Source organism: Lynx rufus, unplaced genomic scaffold (assembly GCF_022079265.1).
Source record: "Lynx rufus isolate CCGP_SWC_20201006 ecotype Redwood Valley unplaced genomic scaffold, mLynRuf1.p SCAF_37, whole genome shotgun sequence".
Lineage (NCBI taxonomy): Eukaryota > Metazoa > Chordata > Mammalia > Carnivora > Felidae > Lynx > Lynx rufus.
In genome coordinates this window covers 1,393,109-1,410,011 of record NW_025814853.1, presented here as the reverse complement: position 1 = coordinate 1,410,011, position 16,903 = coordinate 1,393,109, and the positions used below count along the sequence as shown (strand labels likewise).

The following is a 16,903-nucleotide window of genomic DNA, read 5'->3' as shown; positions in this document are numbered from 1 at the left end:
AACAACCTCTAGGAATGAAGGGAGAACCAGCAAAAGCACCCAGTTAGTCTGCAACAAAGGGCCACCAAAGGAAAGGCCAGGCTGAGACGGTCACCCCAGCTGACAGGTGTGGTGGGAGCCCCACACCGTCCCCATTAACCGCAACACCCCCCCCCAGCCCGCACGCCCGCCCCGTGGCGGCTGCGTGAAGGACTCACTCCCTCAGTGGCTGGGCTGAGGCCGGCCAGGGGGCTCCTGTCTAGCTGGGGGCTTGTCCCTTGGTCCCCTGGCGGAGTCCCCCCACCCCGTGAGCACACCCCGGCTGCACACACAGGCCTGTTCTCCACCACACGCACGCCGCTTCCCGACCGTGGGGTTACGTAGGGTCGCCACAGGGCGGGTACGAGCACGAAGCCCGGTGAGTGAATCACCAGACAACCCCGCCAGCGTCTGCCTGCTCGCTTCACTCTGGCTTCCCTTCGCGGGTGGGAACTTGCACATTGAGGCTTTTTTAATCCCCTTCTGCAATAATACCATACAGAGCTTTACGCTCAGGTGAAGGTCACGTAGCATGCAATGGATCATTTTCAAGTGCACCGTCCGGTGGCTTTTAGTGCTTGAGGTGCGAGCACCCCACTATCTCGTCCTGGGCATTTTCACCTCCCCCGAAAGGAACCTCATGCTCTCCGAGCAGTGCCTCCCCCCCTCCCCTCCGCAGGGCCCCCCACCCCCCAGCAGGGAGCTCCCACATTCACCTGAAGGTGGTCCAGGAACAGCCTTACATATCCCAGGTGCCTTCAGGGCACCCCAGAGGTCAAGACAGACCTGATTCCTCGGGAACCCCCACCCTCTGTCAGGACACAGGCCCCCACCATCGGACACCCCACGTGGGGATGCCATCAGGCACCCTATGCGGGGACCGGGGAGGTCAAGGCTGAGTTCCAAGCCCTCAAACAAAGCTGTCTCCGGGGCGAAGGCACCACCGTTACTGAGACCTTCCAAAGGTCCAATCAAGCTTATTCTTACACTTCTGCTCAATTTTTGTTGGTGTTTCTCTGGAGGGACAGGCCCACGGGAGTCCCCTTCTCTGCCATTCTTGCCGGTACCGATCTTTTTATTGGGTTAGTTAGTTATCTAATGTGATTGCGAGAGTTTCCCCACATCTTTAACCTTCGGGAAAGTAGCAGTTGGGAGGCCGCGGTCCATTCCGCCGTAAGGACGAGACAAATGGCCTCCCATGGTGGGATATTCAGGCGGGTTCCGGGATTTGGGCCATTCGAGACTCGGGCTGTGATCAAACCCTATCCTGACCCTTCAGGTGGCTTTCTGGGGTTCTTTTCTTATGATGAAGTCAGAGAAGAAGAGGAGGTCGAAGGACCCTGTGTTGCTGGGTGGTCCCACCCCGTTACCTCAGGTGCAGGGAGAACTCTGTCCCATCTCTGCGAACGCCCACTTTAAATCAATTCTTGACTTGGATAAGTTTCATATAAAAGCCTGCAGTTCTTTTCATTCTCAGCGTTGGAGTTCAGAGGTCGGACGTTTATGTATTTAGTATCTTATCAGTTCTGGACTAGAATCTCTTGTTGGCCCACTCCTTTCTATTGGGTTGTTTACTGTTTTCTTCTTCATTTCTGAGAGCTTTTGACATATTGAGGCAACTCATCCTTCGCTAAAAATATTTTTATGTAAATACAAATATTCTCTATTTTTTCCTAGATTGTTTGCCCTTTGTGCTTACCACATCCTATGAGGTTTTTAGTTCTTTGGAGACCTTTCTGGAGTCAAAGATACCCATCTTTTGTTTGTACACTTTTCTCTTGCTTTAATTACTGGAAAACCTTTCCGTCTTCAGAGATCAGATCACTGTTTATGTATCTCTTCCCCAACTGCTCTCACCGGTACCAGGTTCTGACTCAGAGCTGCCTCTTCTGTCACAGAGATCACCCCCCTGAATTCCGTTTTGCTGAATTTAGTTTGATTTAGTACAGTAAGTCCCACTCAGGACTTTTCTTTTTCACAGTATTCTTGGTTATTCTCGCCCATTTTTGTTCCCAAAACAGCCTTAAGCTCATTCTGTTAAAAAAGAAAATCCAGGGGCGCCCGGGTGGCTCAGTCGGTTGAACGTCCGACTTCGGCTCAGGTCATGATCTCCCAGTTCGTGGGTTCGAGCCCCATGTCGGGCTCTGTGCTGATGGCTCGGAGCCTGGAGACTGCTTCAGAGGCTATGTCTTTCTCTCTCTGCCCCTCCCCTGCTCACACTTTCTCTCAAACATAAACTTAAAAATTAAAAGAAAAACAAAACAGTCCTTCTGGACTCGGCACCGTTTTCACTCACAGAGCTGCGCGTGCGCTCCTCGGTGCCGAACCTCCAACGTCCCACATCCTACTCCGGACCACAGCTTGCCAAAGGGAAGGACACACGCTGTCACACACACACACATCACATGATACACACCAGCCACACACACACACACACACACACACACACCCTCAACACACCCCCACACTGCCGCCCTGGCCTGACCACTACGAGGAATAACCGAGGAACAGGCAGGAGCCCAGCCCCGACCCAGACACAGAAAGACAGCCCCCCTCTCTCAGAGGCCGGCAGGAATCCCCGGGCCCGCGGGGTGTGGACTCCAACACGGGGAGCTCTCTCCCGTCACTCTCCCTGAACCTGTCGCAAGACACTCTTGGGGCCTGACCCCTGCAGGGGAGACGGAAGGACACCCGGCAGCAGCCCCCACCTGGGTGGGGAGGAGTGTCCTTCCTGAGTGCCCGCCTGTCCCCGTGGCTCTGAGACACCTCCAAACCCGCACCATCACCGGGAAGAGGCCCCGGGAGGAGCCGGACAGCCACGGGGCAGGGGCTCAGGCGCCCAGACCCCGTCTCCGCTGGCAGACACAGCGGCCGGGTCTGGCGGGAGGAGAAGGCAGGTGGCGACCCCGGAGGGACGGGGACCCAGAGACCGTGCAGCCGACCAGGCCCAGAGGAGGGCGGCCACCAGCGGGCCGGGCGGGGAGGACCCTGTGGGGGCCGCCGCACAGCAGTACGGTAAGGACAGGGGCCCTCGTTCGGCCACCGAGGCAGCCACAGCAGCGAGCGGCTTCCAGGCCAGGCGGTGGGAAGCGGCCCTCCCACGCCCACCCAACCGGGGACGGGGCACACTCACTCTTGGCACGGTCCCGGAGACGTCGGAAGGGGGCTCGTCTAGATTTTCCTGCTGCAGGTGATTTGAGCCCGGGGACAAGAAAGGGCCGCCGTCCTCCCTCAGCTCCTGTCCGTACTCCGTTTCCCCCTCTGGGGCCGTTTCTCCCTCTGGGGCCGGCGTCGCCTGGAGGCTGCTGTTCTTGGGATCTACAAAGGGACACGCACACGGGTCCAAATCTCAGGGGAAAGCAAGGGAAGTCACGGAGGGAAACTCGGAATCCTCCCTGGACACTGTGGACACATCATCCCTCTCCCCCATCGTACGCTTTCCCTGGGCACCTTTTCTGCTCTCGGTGGGCAGGAGGGACCCAGGACCCCGGCCCCAGCCCCAGCCCCAAGGAAGCAGCGACGCATTCTGAGCGCCCAGCTTTTCCAGATGTCAGCACGGGCAGGGTGGCCTGGTCCTCATGTTTCTAAGTCAGAATGTGCCACTCCCCCCACCCCCTTCTCAGGGGCAAGTGCCCCATTCCCAGCCCCGCTCCCCGGCCGGACCCAGGGTCTCCCAACACCTCCCCTTCCAGTTCTGTGTCCCCCTCTTTCTGCCCCTCCCCCACTCGCAGTCTGTCTCTCTCTCTCTCTCAGAAATAAACATTAAAAAATTTTTTTTAAAAAAGACTGGGGGGGGGGGTGCCTGGGTGGCTCGGTCGGTTAAGCGTCCGACTTCAGCTCAGGTCATGATCTCACGGTCCGTGGGTTCGAGCCCCGCGTCGGGCTCTGTGCTGACAGCTCAGAGCCTGGAGCCTGTTTCAGATTCTGTGTCTCCCTCTCTCTCTGCCCCTCCCCTGCTCGCTCTCTATCTCTCTCAAAAGCAAATAAACATTGGGGCGCCTGGGTGGCTCGGTCGGTTAAGTGTCCGACTTCAGCTCAGGTCATGATCTCACGGTCCGTGAGTTCGAGCCCCACGTCGGGCTCTGTGCTGACAGCTCAGAGCCCGAAGCCTGTTTCAGATTCTGTGTCTCCCTCTGTCTGACCCTCCCCTGTTCATGCTCTGTCTCTCTCTGTCTCAAAATAAATAAATGTTAAAAAAAAAAAATTAAAAAAAAAAAAGACTGGGGGAAGGTAAGGGGCTTCAAGATGTCACCCCCTCCTTCACTCCGACGGTCTTGCACACCGGCACCTGTTATCTCTACCGTCACGATAAAAAGGAGCCGGATTCAGTAAGGGGACACCTTAACTGGCACTTGGTGGGGCCAAGCCGTGATGTGCTCACAGCCACCATGCCGGGCATGTGCTTTTCCTAGCTGGATGCAAAAAATGGAAGCACAGAGCTGGGCCCCCCCCACCCCCCCCACCGCCCCCACCGCAGGTGGCAAATGGGAATGCAGGGTTTGAACCCCACAGAAGCTGGGACAGGCCCGGGGGGCTGGCACTGGGGCCAGGGTCCTCGCCTGCAGGACATTTTAGCTCAATGAGCCCAAATTCCCGTCCCCCACCCCTGCAGCCTGCTTGCGTGCTGGGCAGCATGGCCTCCCCCCCCACCCCGCGGGGCCCCTGGCGCCCCTACAAAAGGCAAGCCTGCCGGTAAGAAAACCTTCTAGGATCCAGAGAGCTAAGTGGGTCTGAACTCCCCTTCAGATCCCCACAGCAGGTCAATGGCCGATTAGCACATGAACAGGGGGAAGAAAGCAGGGGCCTGGCGGGCGGGCAGCCCCCAGTCACTGCCCCAACAAAATGTTGCACAAAATTAGCTCAACCTGAATCAATCACCCACGCTGGCTCCTAGCGAGTGCCCCAGAAACAGGTCTGGGGGTGCAGCGCGTGCAACCCTGGGCCGGCCAGCCGCTGGCCCGGGACCCCCAGCAACCCCGGCCCCTGCCTCAGCCTGAAAACAGTGGCTGCAGCGGTTTCCTTGCCCCGAAGGCTAAAGCAGGTAAGGCATGAGGTTCGGGGCGGGGAGGGGGGTCCCATTCGCAGAGACGGAAAGTAGGATGGTGGGTGCCAGGAAGAAGTCCCACCTGGGTCCCCTGGGACACTTGGCCCTCCCCACCCCCCACCCCCCGCCCTCCCCCCCACCCTCGGACTGGCCCAACATTACCCCTGGCAAAGGTGGCCACCCTCTGCCCAGGATGGGCTGGGACTCTCTCCCCATCCATACTTCTGCATGTGCCCCCACCCCGCCCCGCCCCACCCCCGCCCCCGGCCGGCTCCCCCAGGACCCAGGTGTCCAGTGATGTGGGGAACAAAGGCAAAAGAAATGTAGACAAAATTAAATTTCCCTATAATCTGCGGCCCGCTGACAAATATTTGAGACCAGCCAAGTCTGACCTTCCTTCCTCCAGGAACTCCCAACTGTCTTAATGTTAAAGTTCTGCTACAGGGAAAAACCACCTTAGCTTGACAACAGCCAGGCCTCCAGGATCCAGACACTTCTTTAACATATGAAAGTCCCTTTGGGAACTTCCTTTGTCTCTACTCCTCCAACGTTAAGTATATACTCGATGGCTCTGCACTACCCCAATGCAGCTCTTTCTGCCCAGGGGGTCCTGTCCCTGTGCCTCAATAAAACCACCTTTTTCATACCAAAAAAGGTCTCGAGAATTCTTTCTTGATGGTTTGCTCTCGAACCCCATAGCAAATTATATCATCAGCACCTCTGAACAGCCACACCAGCCTCTCCAGGCTGCGATCGGGCTCGCGAGGGACCGGCCCTGTCCGCAGCCCCCCCGGGGTCCCCAAGCCCCAGGTCTGGAGTGCCCCGAGCTCAAGGGCTGGGCAGGCTGGAGGGCCCATGCGCGGCTGAATGGAGAAGATGTCCCTCCGGAGCTCCAGCCAAGCCCTCTGCATCTTGGTTTCAGTTTGTTTTCCTGTAAATAGGCACAGCCAGTGTGTGAGGGAGCAAGAGAGGCCGGGAAACAGGAAGCAGGAAGCGATGTGCTTGGGGCGGGTGGGAGGGTGTTGCTCCTCAGACCCCAGGCCCTTGGGGACCCGGTGGGCAGAGTCCCATCCTCCTGTGTGTCCCTCCTGAGTGACCAGGGCCCGGCCCCGCTCCCGCCAGCAGCAGGGAGGGCCACCCACGTGACCCGGCACCATGGTTCACAGACCGGCCAGCGGAACCGCCAGCAGGTGCCAGAATTTCGGAGGCTGGGGGCTTTGCACTGCTCTCCCTGCCGGCCGGGATGGGCAGGGCCCTGCCTGGTGACCACAGGCGGACTTCACGGCATTCTGTAAAAAGGCTGCACACCCAGGTTCTCACCCAGAACTTCCGTTTCCCCTGCTCTGTTGGCAGGCACGTCGGATGCCCTGGGCAGCACTCTGAGAGCCCCTCACGCAAAATGAGAGGCGGGCAGAGGTACAGTGGGCTTCCATGGAGACCCCGAGAGGCGCAAAGCGCGTTTTCCCTAAGCGGTGGGTCACCAGGAGGCACCTGTGACTCCTTCTCTTTGCCTGTCCGTCAGGGAATTCCCCTGCTTTACCGGTTCAGTAACTCATTTGAAGCCTGAGGCCCACACTCAACCCCTGCCTCACCCTGACCCCTGACCCCTGACCCCCACTACAGGCCAGTGCCTGTACGATGGGAAAAGATAGAAGAAAAGAGGCAAAGAGGGAAAGGTTAGGACCCGAGGCCCCTGGGTGGAGAAAAACACATATTTTAGAAGAATGCTGGGAGCATCGGGACCACAGCAAACCCCCCCACCTACTCCCCCTCAGGGTCCCCTTAGGAATTTGACAAAAGACTTGACCTCAAAGTAGACCATAAAATGTACTTCCTACAAGAACGGATACCGGATACCGTAGGCCACCCCTCACACAACGGAAAGGAGCCAATCAGGAAGGGACACCCCCTGGAGCTATCCGGCCAAGGGGGGGTAGAACCTGAGAAGGACCCCAGGGGGAAGGGAAGCGGGGCGACCAGGACCTTATAACACAAAGACCCTTCCTGGCCCGTGGTTAGCGGGCGTTCTCTTCCCAATGTTCCCTCTCAATAAAGAGAGCTCTCCTACTAGTTTTACCCTAATAAGCTGCGCATTTTGGGTCCACCTCTCCACTCTTCTAAGCGGAAAGAAAAGGAACCCCGGGCGTTGAGAAAACGAACACCAGCAGGGCCCCGGGCTGCACATGTGCCCAGCCTGGCTGGGATGACAGCAGAGCAGACACAGGGCCCCCCCCCCCCCCCCCCGCCCACCACCTGCCCTCCTCCTCCCAGGGCACGAGCTCCGGAGCCGCCGCCCGGCCGGGATCCAAATCCGGGACCCCATCCCACCCCGTCTCTGCTAGTTGCTAGCCGTGGGACTGTAGGCAAGATACTTGACCTCCCTCGGCTTCACTCTTGGAGTCTGTAAGATGGGAATTTATGATAGCTGCGCCCTCAACACTTGGCACAGCGCCAGGCTCCCTGAATTTAACCAAAAGCTCTGATTTTGGTTTTTGGGGTTTTTTTAATCTCTGGGGTCCCAAAGACCCCCCCCCCCCACACACACACACAAGGTCTCCCATCCAGGTGCGTGTACTAATGGCCAGGGATGGGGAGCCCTGGCAGGTGGGAAATTCCAGCCAGACACCAGGAGCTCAGCTATGCTGGCCGTTCCACACCCGGACAGCCAGGGATCAATAACGAGAGAGGACACTGAGCCCGACTGCATGAGTCAAGCCCCGTGGGTTCCACAGGCAAAGACAGACCCCTGGGGCCAGACTTCCTCCCTCCAGGGGCTGCAGCACAAGAAAATCAAACAGAAATTGACAGCAATGGCAGCAGCCTCTTTGACCCTCTTACGGTCCAATAAAAGCATCTGTGACGTGAGCACTTTGTACCAAGGCTGTTGTTTCAGGGAAGAATCGCCTCACCCCTAACACACAGCGCACTTTGGCAGGTTACCAAAGGTCGGAGAGCAAGAAGGCTGGTATTGACAGCATTTACGGACACACACACACACACACACACACACACACACACCCCTCGTATTTAGAAAACACACAAGGCTGGTGTGCCTGGCTGGTTCTGTCGGTACAGCACCCAGACTCTTAATCTTGGGGTTGTGAGTTCAAGCCCCACGCTGGGTGCAGAGATCACTTAAATAAATAAAACTTTTTTTAAAAAAAGAAAGAAAACACACATGGTCTTCTAGAGAACTTTCTTTGGCCCCCAAAGTATTAATTCAGCACCTATTGTGTGCAAGGGACTTGGAGAAAAGCAGCTAACAAGAGAACAAAGGTCCCCTCCGAAGCCGCCGGCTGCCGTGGTCCAAATGCTAGGAGGGCAAGCAGCCTGATGAAGAAAGGGTAATTCGGCTGTGGGGGAGGGGGAGGGGCCGTTTTTCCCTGGGCGGCCAGAGTGGGCTTCCAGGTAGGAGACAGAGGGACAGAGGAGCAAAGACTGAAGGGAGGTGAGGGGGTCACGGTGCTGTCCTCGGAGAACAGGTATGTTCCAAGCGGAGGGAACAGAGAGTGCAAAAGTCCTGTGGTCCCAGAATGCCTAAGAAGGGAAGGGAGTCAGTCGGAAGTCCCGGACGCCAAGAGAGTTAAGGACCAACCTGAGCCAGGGGTGAGTGAGGGCCACCAGACACGGTTCCCCTTTCATGCACCGACCCGCCACCCCTCCCCGGGAAGGAGACTGCCTGTCCAGGCTGCGGGGACCCCTCACCCCACCCCAGCACCCGGGACACCGCTTCCACAGCATCCCCTGAAATCCGCTACGACCCCTCAGCTCAGCCCCCGACACTTCCCATTCGCGAGGGGGCGGAGAGCCCTCGAGTTCTCCTCTCCAAGAAATGAAATTGAAAGTTTTAAGAGCAACAGAAGCTTCCAGCAAAGGAGCAGATGAAACTGCTCTTTTCACAACTGTGCTTCTTCCGCTAAGAGTTCCTTGGCCACAGAAGACCCCCTGCTGCCCGCCTGAGCTGCTGCCTGCCGGCGCGGTTTCCACTTCAGCCGGGGGACGGGGGTCGGGGGACGGAGCCTGGGCCAGCCCACCGCCCCTGCTTGGCCCTTACCTGCCACGGGGGCTGCAGGGAGCAGCCTGTGTCCACACTCGCTGCAGAACTTGGGGGCATCCTCTTTGGAGACATGCCCGCACGAAAGACACTCCATTCCTCCCGGGACGGGTCTTCTCCAGGCCGGCAAGCTCAGGCAGTCTGGAAGGAAAAGGAAGGGTCCCAAGGCAGCTGCCTATATATTGAGCCACCCGTCATGTGACCAGCCCTGCTTCGGTTTCATTTTCAGGGAAAGGGAAATTAAAGCACCCAGAAGTTCCTCGGCTCAATGAGCTCAATCGAAACCCATCCTTAGCCTGATTCCCCACTAAGCCCTCCCCACTCCCTCCCCCCACACCCTCCAGCCCCGAGGGTCTCACCCCCTCCCCCACCATTGGCGCGGCACTCCGTTCCCTTTCTACTGCCCCAGCCAGGCTCACCCCTCCTGGGCTCTCCATCGCTCAGTGAGTCGAGAACTGTGCGCCCCCCCCCCCACCCCCGACCCCGGGCTGAGATGGGGCTGGGACATCTGAGAACTGGGTGTGGGCAGAGGGGGGATGGTTCCAGGCAGGGACACAGCACGTGCAAAACCCAGAAATAAGACTCTGAGGATGCCCACGGTGTGCTCGGGACAAGGGGCTCGGGGACAAAAGCACCTGACTCACAGGTGACGTGAGAGTTAGGTGAGGCAAACGGCCCTGAAGAAACGCCAGCCGACACCGGCTGAGTCAGAACCCACCAAGCGACCAGCTGACCCGGGTAGCCGTCAGGATGCCTAACAACAGGCAGGTGGGCAGGCTGTGTCCTCTGGGCCCTGACCCTGCTGCCCGCCCCTGCCTCCCCCAGACCTGGCCTGCTCTCCACTCCCTAGTGAGCTCTCCGGGGGAAGGCAGGGCTAGACCCATGTGAGGCAGGTTCACAGCCGGGCCCAGCCTGCCACAGCCGGGCCCTGCCCCCCACCTGGCCCCTGACCCCTACGTGGCCCGGAAGCGACCACCCTCCTGGTCTGGGCTCTCACTCCAAGACTTTCAGTGACTCCCCATGGCGCTGGCCTCTACCCCAGAGTCGTCCTCCTCGGCCAGGCTCTGCCTCCCCACAGGCCAGGAATGTCACAGTAGGGCACTGAAACCCACCCTGAAGCGTCCTATTGTTTGCCGCCGGCACCAAGGGCCTGAGGGCAGAAATGAGAATCCAGGCCCCGGACGCCACTCTCCTAGAGCTTCCCGTCCTTTCCCTTCCTCTTCCCCAACTTCAGAACTGCGCCAAACTCAAAGCCCATCCCCCGCAACCGCCACTAAACAAAGCCTGGCGGCGGGGTTTGGGGGGCAGGGGCGGCGGGGGTAGGGGGTAGGGGTGGGGGCGTGGGGGCAGGGGCAGGGCAGGAGCAGGGCAGGGGCGGCTGGCCTCCCCATCTCTGCGCTCCCTCCTCCTCTGGCCTCCCCGCGGCCACCTGGCGACCCTGGAGGCCGTCACAGCCGAGGTGCCCATCCTGGCCCGGGGACCCTGGCGGCGGCAGTCCTAGAAACCCGGGAGGACGCTGCGCTCTGGGCCGCGCGGTTACGGGGACGGGGACGCCGTTCTCCTAAAAGTGACTGTGGAGACACGTAGGGACACCCTTTGGTAACAACACCGCTCCGTGGCGGCCACCGGAGAAAGCCAAGGATTCCGCTCCGGGGGAGGCGCGGCTCGGGGGCGGGGTCCGCACCCCGGAGCCGGAGGCGAAACCGAAACCCGGCGCCGCAGGAAGAGGCAGCCCGGAGGCGACGGCGCGCAGCACGCAGGCGCCGCGACCCAGACCCACGGCCCCGCGCCCCGCATCCCCGCACCTCGTCGGCCCCGCGCCCCGCATCCCCGCGCCCGCTCGCACCTACAGCGCCCCCGCGCCCAGGCCACCGCCGCCGGGTCCCGTTCTGACGTCCGGGCCCCACCCCCCCCCTCCCCGCCGCGTCCGCCCGCCAGAGGGTGCGGCCGGAATGCCCCCTCCTATGGCGCCCCCCAGTGGACCCGGCGCCCGGCCAAGGGGAAGGCGCCGCCTGCCGCTGCACGCGGGGCGGGGCTCGCCGAGCCCCGGGTGTAGCCCCGCAGGGGTCCGCACCCGGGTCTCCCCCAGCAGCCTCCAGCCCCGGCGCACAGCACCCTGGACAGTGCCCACCTCCCCGTGGAGCCAGCGGCGGTCCCCGGGGGGGGGGCACAGAGGACGCCAGGCGGGTCACTCGGTGCAAGGGGCATCGGGGCCTTGGGCGGATTGACCACAGATGGCAGTAGAGACATCGCAGCCGGCGCCCAGCCCTTCGATGGTCACTGATAACCGAGAGGGCCCCCCAACCTGCGTCTGCACGCGAACGCCTCCAACCCTGTTTCCTCCTCTGTGAGTTCGGAGTCTGGCATCCTAGAGCTGTTGGAGAATCTCTTATTGACGGTAATAATACAGTAAACGCTGGCGTTCCAGGAGTATTACTGATTCCTCACTGTCCCCTCCCCGGAACCTGTGCCGCTACAATCTCCGCTTAGGCTGATTATCAAATTCAAAAGGCCCGGGTTCCCGCCCTGCCCGGGTCTCCAGCCCTCTCCTTTCCACACTCTCCAGTCACACCGTCCTTCCTCTCGACTGGGACCACAAGCTCAGGTCTTGGGGTCCCCCTCCTGCGATGCGCCCCCTGCCCCCCTTGCAGGGCTGGCTTCTGCACTGGATCCCGGCATCACCGTCCGAGCTCAGGCAGTGCTCAGGGGGTGCTGGGCACAGGTTGCCGAAGGCGGTCTCACGTGTGCTGGACGCTACCAACCCCGACTCCCTACCGGCCACCCCCGCTGTCTCGTCAGCTCACCTGGATCTGGGCGGGATCCAGGCCGTGTCCAGTGCTGTGGCCTTTGACCTTGTGCTGACCTCGTACAGGGCGCAGGAGAGAGAGAGCTTGTCCTGAAAGAAAGGGGCTCCGGGCAGGGGTGCCAGGCTGGGCAGGCTGGATGCGGGGCGGGGGTGAGGGGGGTGCACAAAGCCTGTGGTGGGAGGGTCGCTGACTGCACCGAGGCGGCGAGGGGGCTTGGTCAGAATCCGGGGCAGACTCCTGGTGCCCAAAGATGCTCCGTGCTGGGACTCCTCCGGCGAGCGAAGGGAGAGCCCAGCCCTACCCTGTTAGATTTGGGGCCATGCAGGCAGAGCAAAACCCAGACCCTCTTCCAGGCCAGTAACAAGCCGGCCCCGCTGGCCAGTGGCAGCCTTCCTGAGGGGCAGCGATGGCTCACGGGCCCCACCGGCACGTGCACCAGGACCTTGAGCCTGCCCACAGTACCAGGGAGTCGTCTAAGGGCCCACACAGCGGGCACTGCCGGCAGCCTGGCAGGCTCAGGATGCCCGTCCTGGACAAGTCAAACGGCTGAGGACACACACCTGACCCGGTCATGGTCAATGGGCCAGCAAGCCGTTCTCAGACCTAGGAGGTGGGCCCCCTGAGGGCCAGAGCCATGGCTCGGACTAGGGTTGGGTCCCGGGAGGTGTCAGGGGCCGGACCCACACCAGTTCAGTGACCTCCCTGGGGGGCTAGCCTGAGGGCGCATGTTAGGGTTAGCTTAGGGTTTGGGTTCAGGGAGCGGCCGATGGTGTGTCCCAGGCTTAGATTTTGCTGTGACTCTTCTGAGACATCAGTACGTGGCACGGTCGGCCCGGACACCCTGTTCGGACACGTGCGGATACAAGCCACCAGGTGTTCCAAAGCAAGTAGGGGCTTTGGACACTCCTGCCTCTAGGTGCTGAGAAGCTGACAGCAAGTGTCCCTGTCAACAGGACACCTGCACCATAGGGACGGTGAGCCCCCCCAAAGAACCAAGTCAAAACCCACAGGGAACACCAAATAAAGACAGAGCAAAGAAGGCATGGAAAAACCAGGTGTTAGGAGCCCAGCTGATGCCCACAGAAAAGACCCCTGACCTTCCCTCGTCTGTACTGATGTAACAAACGTAGACGTTAAAATACAGTCGTGGGCTCACCGGCAGGAAGGATGTTCTCCTGCTCCAGGGCAGCCAGCAGGGGGCGGGCGGCACACTTTGCAGGGAGAGTAAGTGCGGGAAGCGGCAGGGAGGGGCCGAGAACAAGGGGGCCTTATGAGGAGAAGCGGTTCTGCCTGTGGCCCTGGTCCGGAACGGAGCCTCCAGCCATCTGAAAGCACAGCTTGTGTGAGCAGGCCAGGGCTGAGCAAAACGCTCTCACTCATCCCAGGGCCGTGCAAATGAAAACCGTGCCAAGCGAGGGGCCCTGTAGTTCCCGGCTTTGATTGTGTCTAACAACCCGCCTGCCTTCAGATCGCATCTTCAGCTCTGGTTTTCCCCGTGGAAAGACAACACGTCTATCTGAGTGACAGACCCGGTCGTTAAGCTGCTCGTTAACAGGCTCTGGGGTGCAGGTTGGTCGGGTGGGGTTCGGCTGCTGGGAGCCAGTTTTCTGGGCCTCGATATTCTTGACTGGGGATCGTGCTCTTGACCCCATGCAGTAAAAACTACCAGGTGTCAGAAGGCCCCCAGGTTAAAACAGCGGGGGCCAGAAACATCCTCCATTCTGAGCCCCAGACATGGGCTGCAGGCCCTGAACAGACAAGAGTGGCCCTCAGGGAAAGGCGATGGTTCCCTGTTTGTTTAGGGGGCAGGGGCCACAGAATTGAGAAGAAGGTGACCGAGTGACTTGGTGGCTCCCGGACAGCATGCTCCTCACATGCGTCCCCATCCCCTCGAAGGACGCCAGCCATCAGATTTAGGGCCACCCTAACCCAGTATGACCTCATCTCAACACCCCTAATTATGTCCTCAGAGACCCTGTTTCCAAATAAGGTCACAGTCACAGGCATCTAGGGTCAAGAATTAACTCTTTTCAGGGGACACAATTCAACCTATTACAGGAACCAGCTCCGTGGGCTTTGCCCAAACTCCTCTGAAAGGATGCAGCCATCTGGTACAGCCAAAGGTTCCTGTGGTTTGGATAATAAACGTGGGTCCTTCCACAGGACTAAAATTATTTTAGGGGCGCCTGGGTGGCTCAGTCGGTTGGGCATCCAACTTCAGCTCAGGTCACGATCTCACGGTTCAGGGGTTCGAGCCCCGCGTTGGGCTCTGTGCTGACAGCTTGGAGCCTGGAGCCTGCTTTGGATTCTGTGTCTCCCTCTCTCTCTGTCCTTCCCCTGCTGTCTCTGTCTTTCTCTCTCAAAAATAAGCATTAAACAAAAATAAATTTTTTTTTTATTATCTTAAAGCTGGAGGGAGGGGGACAGGTTCTCTGCCAGCATCAGTAGCTGAATTTACAAAGGATAGATAGATCTACACAGAGAGATTTAATTTTTATTTTTTAAATTTTATTATTTTTTAACATTTATTTTTGAGAGAGAGAGACACAGAGCACGAGCAGGGGAGGGGCAGGGAGAGGGGGAGACACAGAATCTGAAGCAGGCTCCGGGCTCCGAGCTGTCAGCACAGAGCCCGACACGGGGCTCAAACTCGGGAACCAGGAATGCTGAGATCATGACCTGAGTTGAAGTCGGACGCTGAGCCGACTGAGCCCCCAAGGCGCCCCAGAAGAGATTTTATACGGATAATCACATTTCAGTCAGAAAAAGGCTTGCTATCCGCCCAGGGAAGCCCAGCTCCGGGCAGACTTTCTAGTGAAGAGGGAGTCCCTGCCCCACTAATGGGGACACCCACCGCTCCCCATGTTAGCAAGCAGAGCGCCCTGACCCACGGGGAGGCTTCGCTGGGGGTGGGGCCTGCAGGGACTTGGCCACTGAGGCTGGCGGCCCTGGGGACCCTGTTCCACGGTGGCTTCAGACCACAGAGGAGGCCTGAGGCAGCAGACACAGGGGACCCAGCCCCGACTCACTTCCCCCGGGGCGGGAGCCTGGGCCCACACGATTCCCTCCCGCCCCCATCCAGAGTGCTGCCGCAAACCGTCTCCTGTGCCTCCTGTCGGGGACTGCCCCTCAGACGTGCTTATCAAGGAAGGCGTTCGGTTTGTGGTGGGGAGGGGAGAACAGGACACGAAATAACACCAGGAGGTCCGGTCCTGAGCAGCAGCGGCTACTCGTGTGCATGACGCATGCCAGGCCTTCACCCTGCTCTTCAATTAAATCCCTGCAGCGGTCCTGTGGGGGGCGTGGAAATGACGTCTCGGAGACTTCAGACAATTTTCCCCAACATCACGCGGCGAGAAATCGGGACCTGGCCTCAGAACAGCTCTCTGCAAGCCGGCCACGCCACGCCGCCTCCTCCGTTGCCACTGTTTCGGTTTCTTCCAACGACCTCCGGGGGCGGAGGCAAACACATGAGCTATGAGCTCGGGACAGCGGGGGCCTCCTGACCGCCTGGGACGCGGACGTCTCAAATCTGGGTTCTCCGACACGGCAGCCACACGACACACGGGGCACAAAGCTCAAAGCGTGGCTCGTCTGAACGGGGACGTGCCGTGAGCGTACAATCCGCGTGGGGCCTCGAGGATCTCGTACGAGAAAACTCACGTCAAGAGTCTCGCCGGTGAGTCGCGTGTAGATCACAGGTGGAAAGGGTAGCATTTCGGATAATACGTTAATTTCACCCATTACCTTTTGCTCGTCCGGCAGGGCCACTGGCAGTGTTAAAACAGCACGCATGGCTCACGTCTGTGGCACATGCTTCCCTCGACGGTGCGGTCCTGCGTCTCCAGGGCTCCGAGCTGCTGTGACAGGCGGGCGGCACCGGTGGGCGTGTGCTCCGCAGGTGACCCGCTCTCTGCCATTCTCAGGTTGTGGCTTCCCGGGGCACCCATGGCTGGGTGGCACGGAGGGGCCCTCCGGCCAGCCAGGAAGCGGGGGGCGGGTGGGGGAAGACTTGTAGGAGCCAGCGCTGAAGATCTCGCTGCTCGGTCAGGGCGGCTGTAACAAAGCAGCATGGCCCAGGCGGAGCCCCCCAAGTCCAGGATCCGGGGGCCAGCAGGTCTGCTTCCTTCCGAGGCGGAGGCGAAACGCGTTCCCTGCGGCAAGCTGACCGTCTGTGCTGTTCCTCCGCTTATAGAAGCATCACCCGACTTCTGCCGGCTGCTTCTCCCTGGGGGCGCGTCCGCACCCAAGCTCATTTCCTAAGCACTGAGCGAACGGGTAAGGGCCCATCCTGATCCAGTATGGACTCGTCTCAGCTCGTTACACCCGTAATGACCCTCTTTCCCAATAAAGTCTTGCGCGTGGGGCACCGGGAGTCCCGCGCTGCCAATCCACCTAATCCACAGTTAGGTCCAATCCACCAACCCACTAATCCAATCCACAGTTAGGTCCCGTGCCTAACCGCCACGGTGTTGGTGGCGCCGTGACCTTGTCAGCCTGCCGAAGGCAGCACTCCAGCCAGTGCTGTCGTGGACACAGTCCCATGGGCCCCGGCGCGTAGCCCAAAGCCCCGAGGGGGCTTACCTGCTGGCGAGGGATGGTGGGGCCCGGCCCCGCAACTTCTGGCACCAAATTCCCAACTCTTCCCGTGCAGTTGACCAGACCAATCCTTTCGCTTTTATTTAACGTAAGCTCTAATTAGAAATCAATTATAAATTAAAAATTTTTTTTTTCAACGTTTGTTTATTTTTGGGACAGAGAGAGACAGAGCATAAACGGGGGAGGGGCAGAGAGAGAGGGAGACACAGAATCGGAAACAGGCTCCAGGCTCTGAGCCATCAGCCCAGAGCCCGACGCGGGGCTCGAACTCACGGACCGCGAGGAAATCAATTATAAATTTAATAAGCTCGTAAATAAGTTAGGAATTTTAAACTCAGTAAATTTGTAATTTCATTCTGTTACGTACTATATTGATATAAA

At 59.5% G+C, this 16,903-nt stretch overlaps 1 protein-coding gene across 3 annotated transcripts in view; it reads right to left on the bottom strand.

The window, feature by feature from the left end:
* RNF213 (ring finger protein 213) overlaps window positions 1–9,257 on the bottom strand; it is a 105,281-nt gene extending 96,024 nt beyond the window's left edge. For 2 of the 3 annotated variants that reach the window (XM_047093963.1, XM_047093964.1), the window contains exons 1-2: window positions 9,117–9,257; window positions 3,152–3,336 (exon numbers count right to left, since the gene is read on the bottom strand). In XM_047093963.1, coding sequence (XP_046949919.1) covers window positions 3,152–3,336; window positions 9,117–9,213 — 282 coding nt within the window. In that variant the 5' untranslated portion in view covers window positions 9,214–9,257. The remainder of the gene's footprint in view (window positions 1–3,151; window positions 3,337–9,116) is intronic. The other variant, XM_047093966.1, reaches the window with a different exon arrangement.
* Window positions 9,258–16,903: the final 7,646 nt, after the last annotated feature.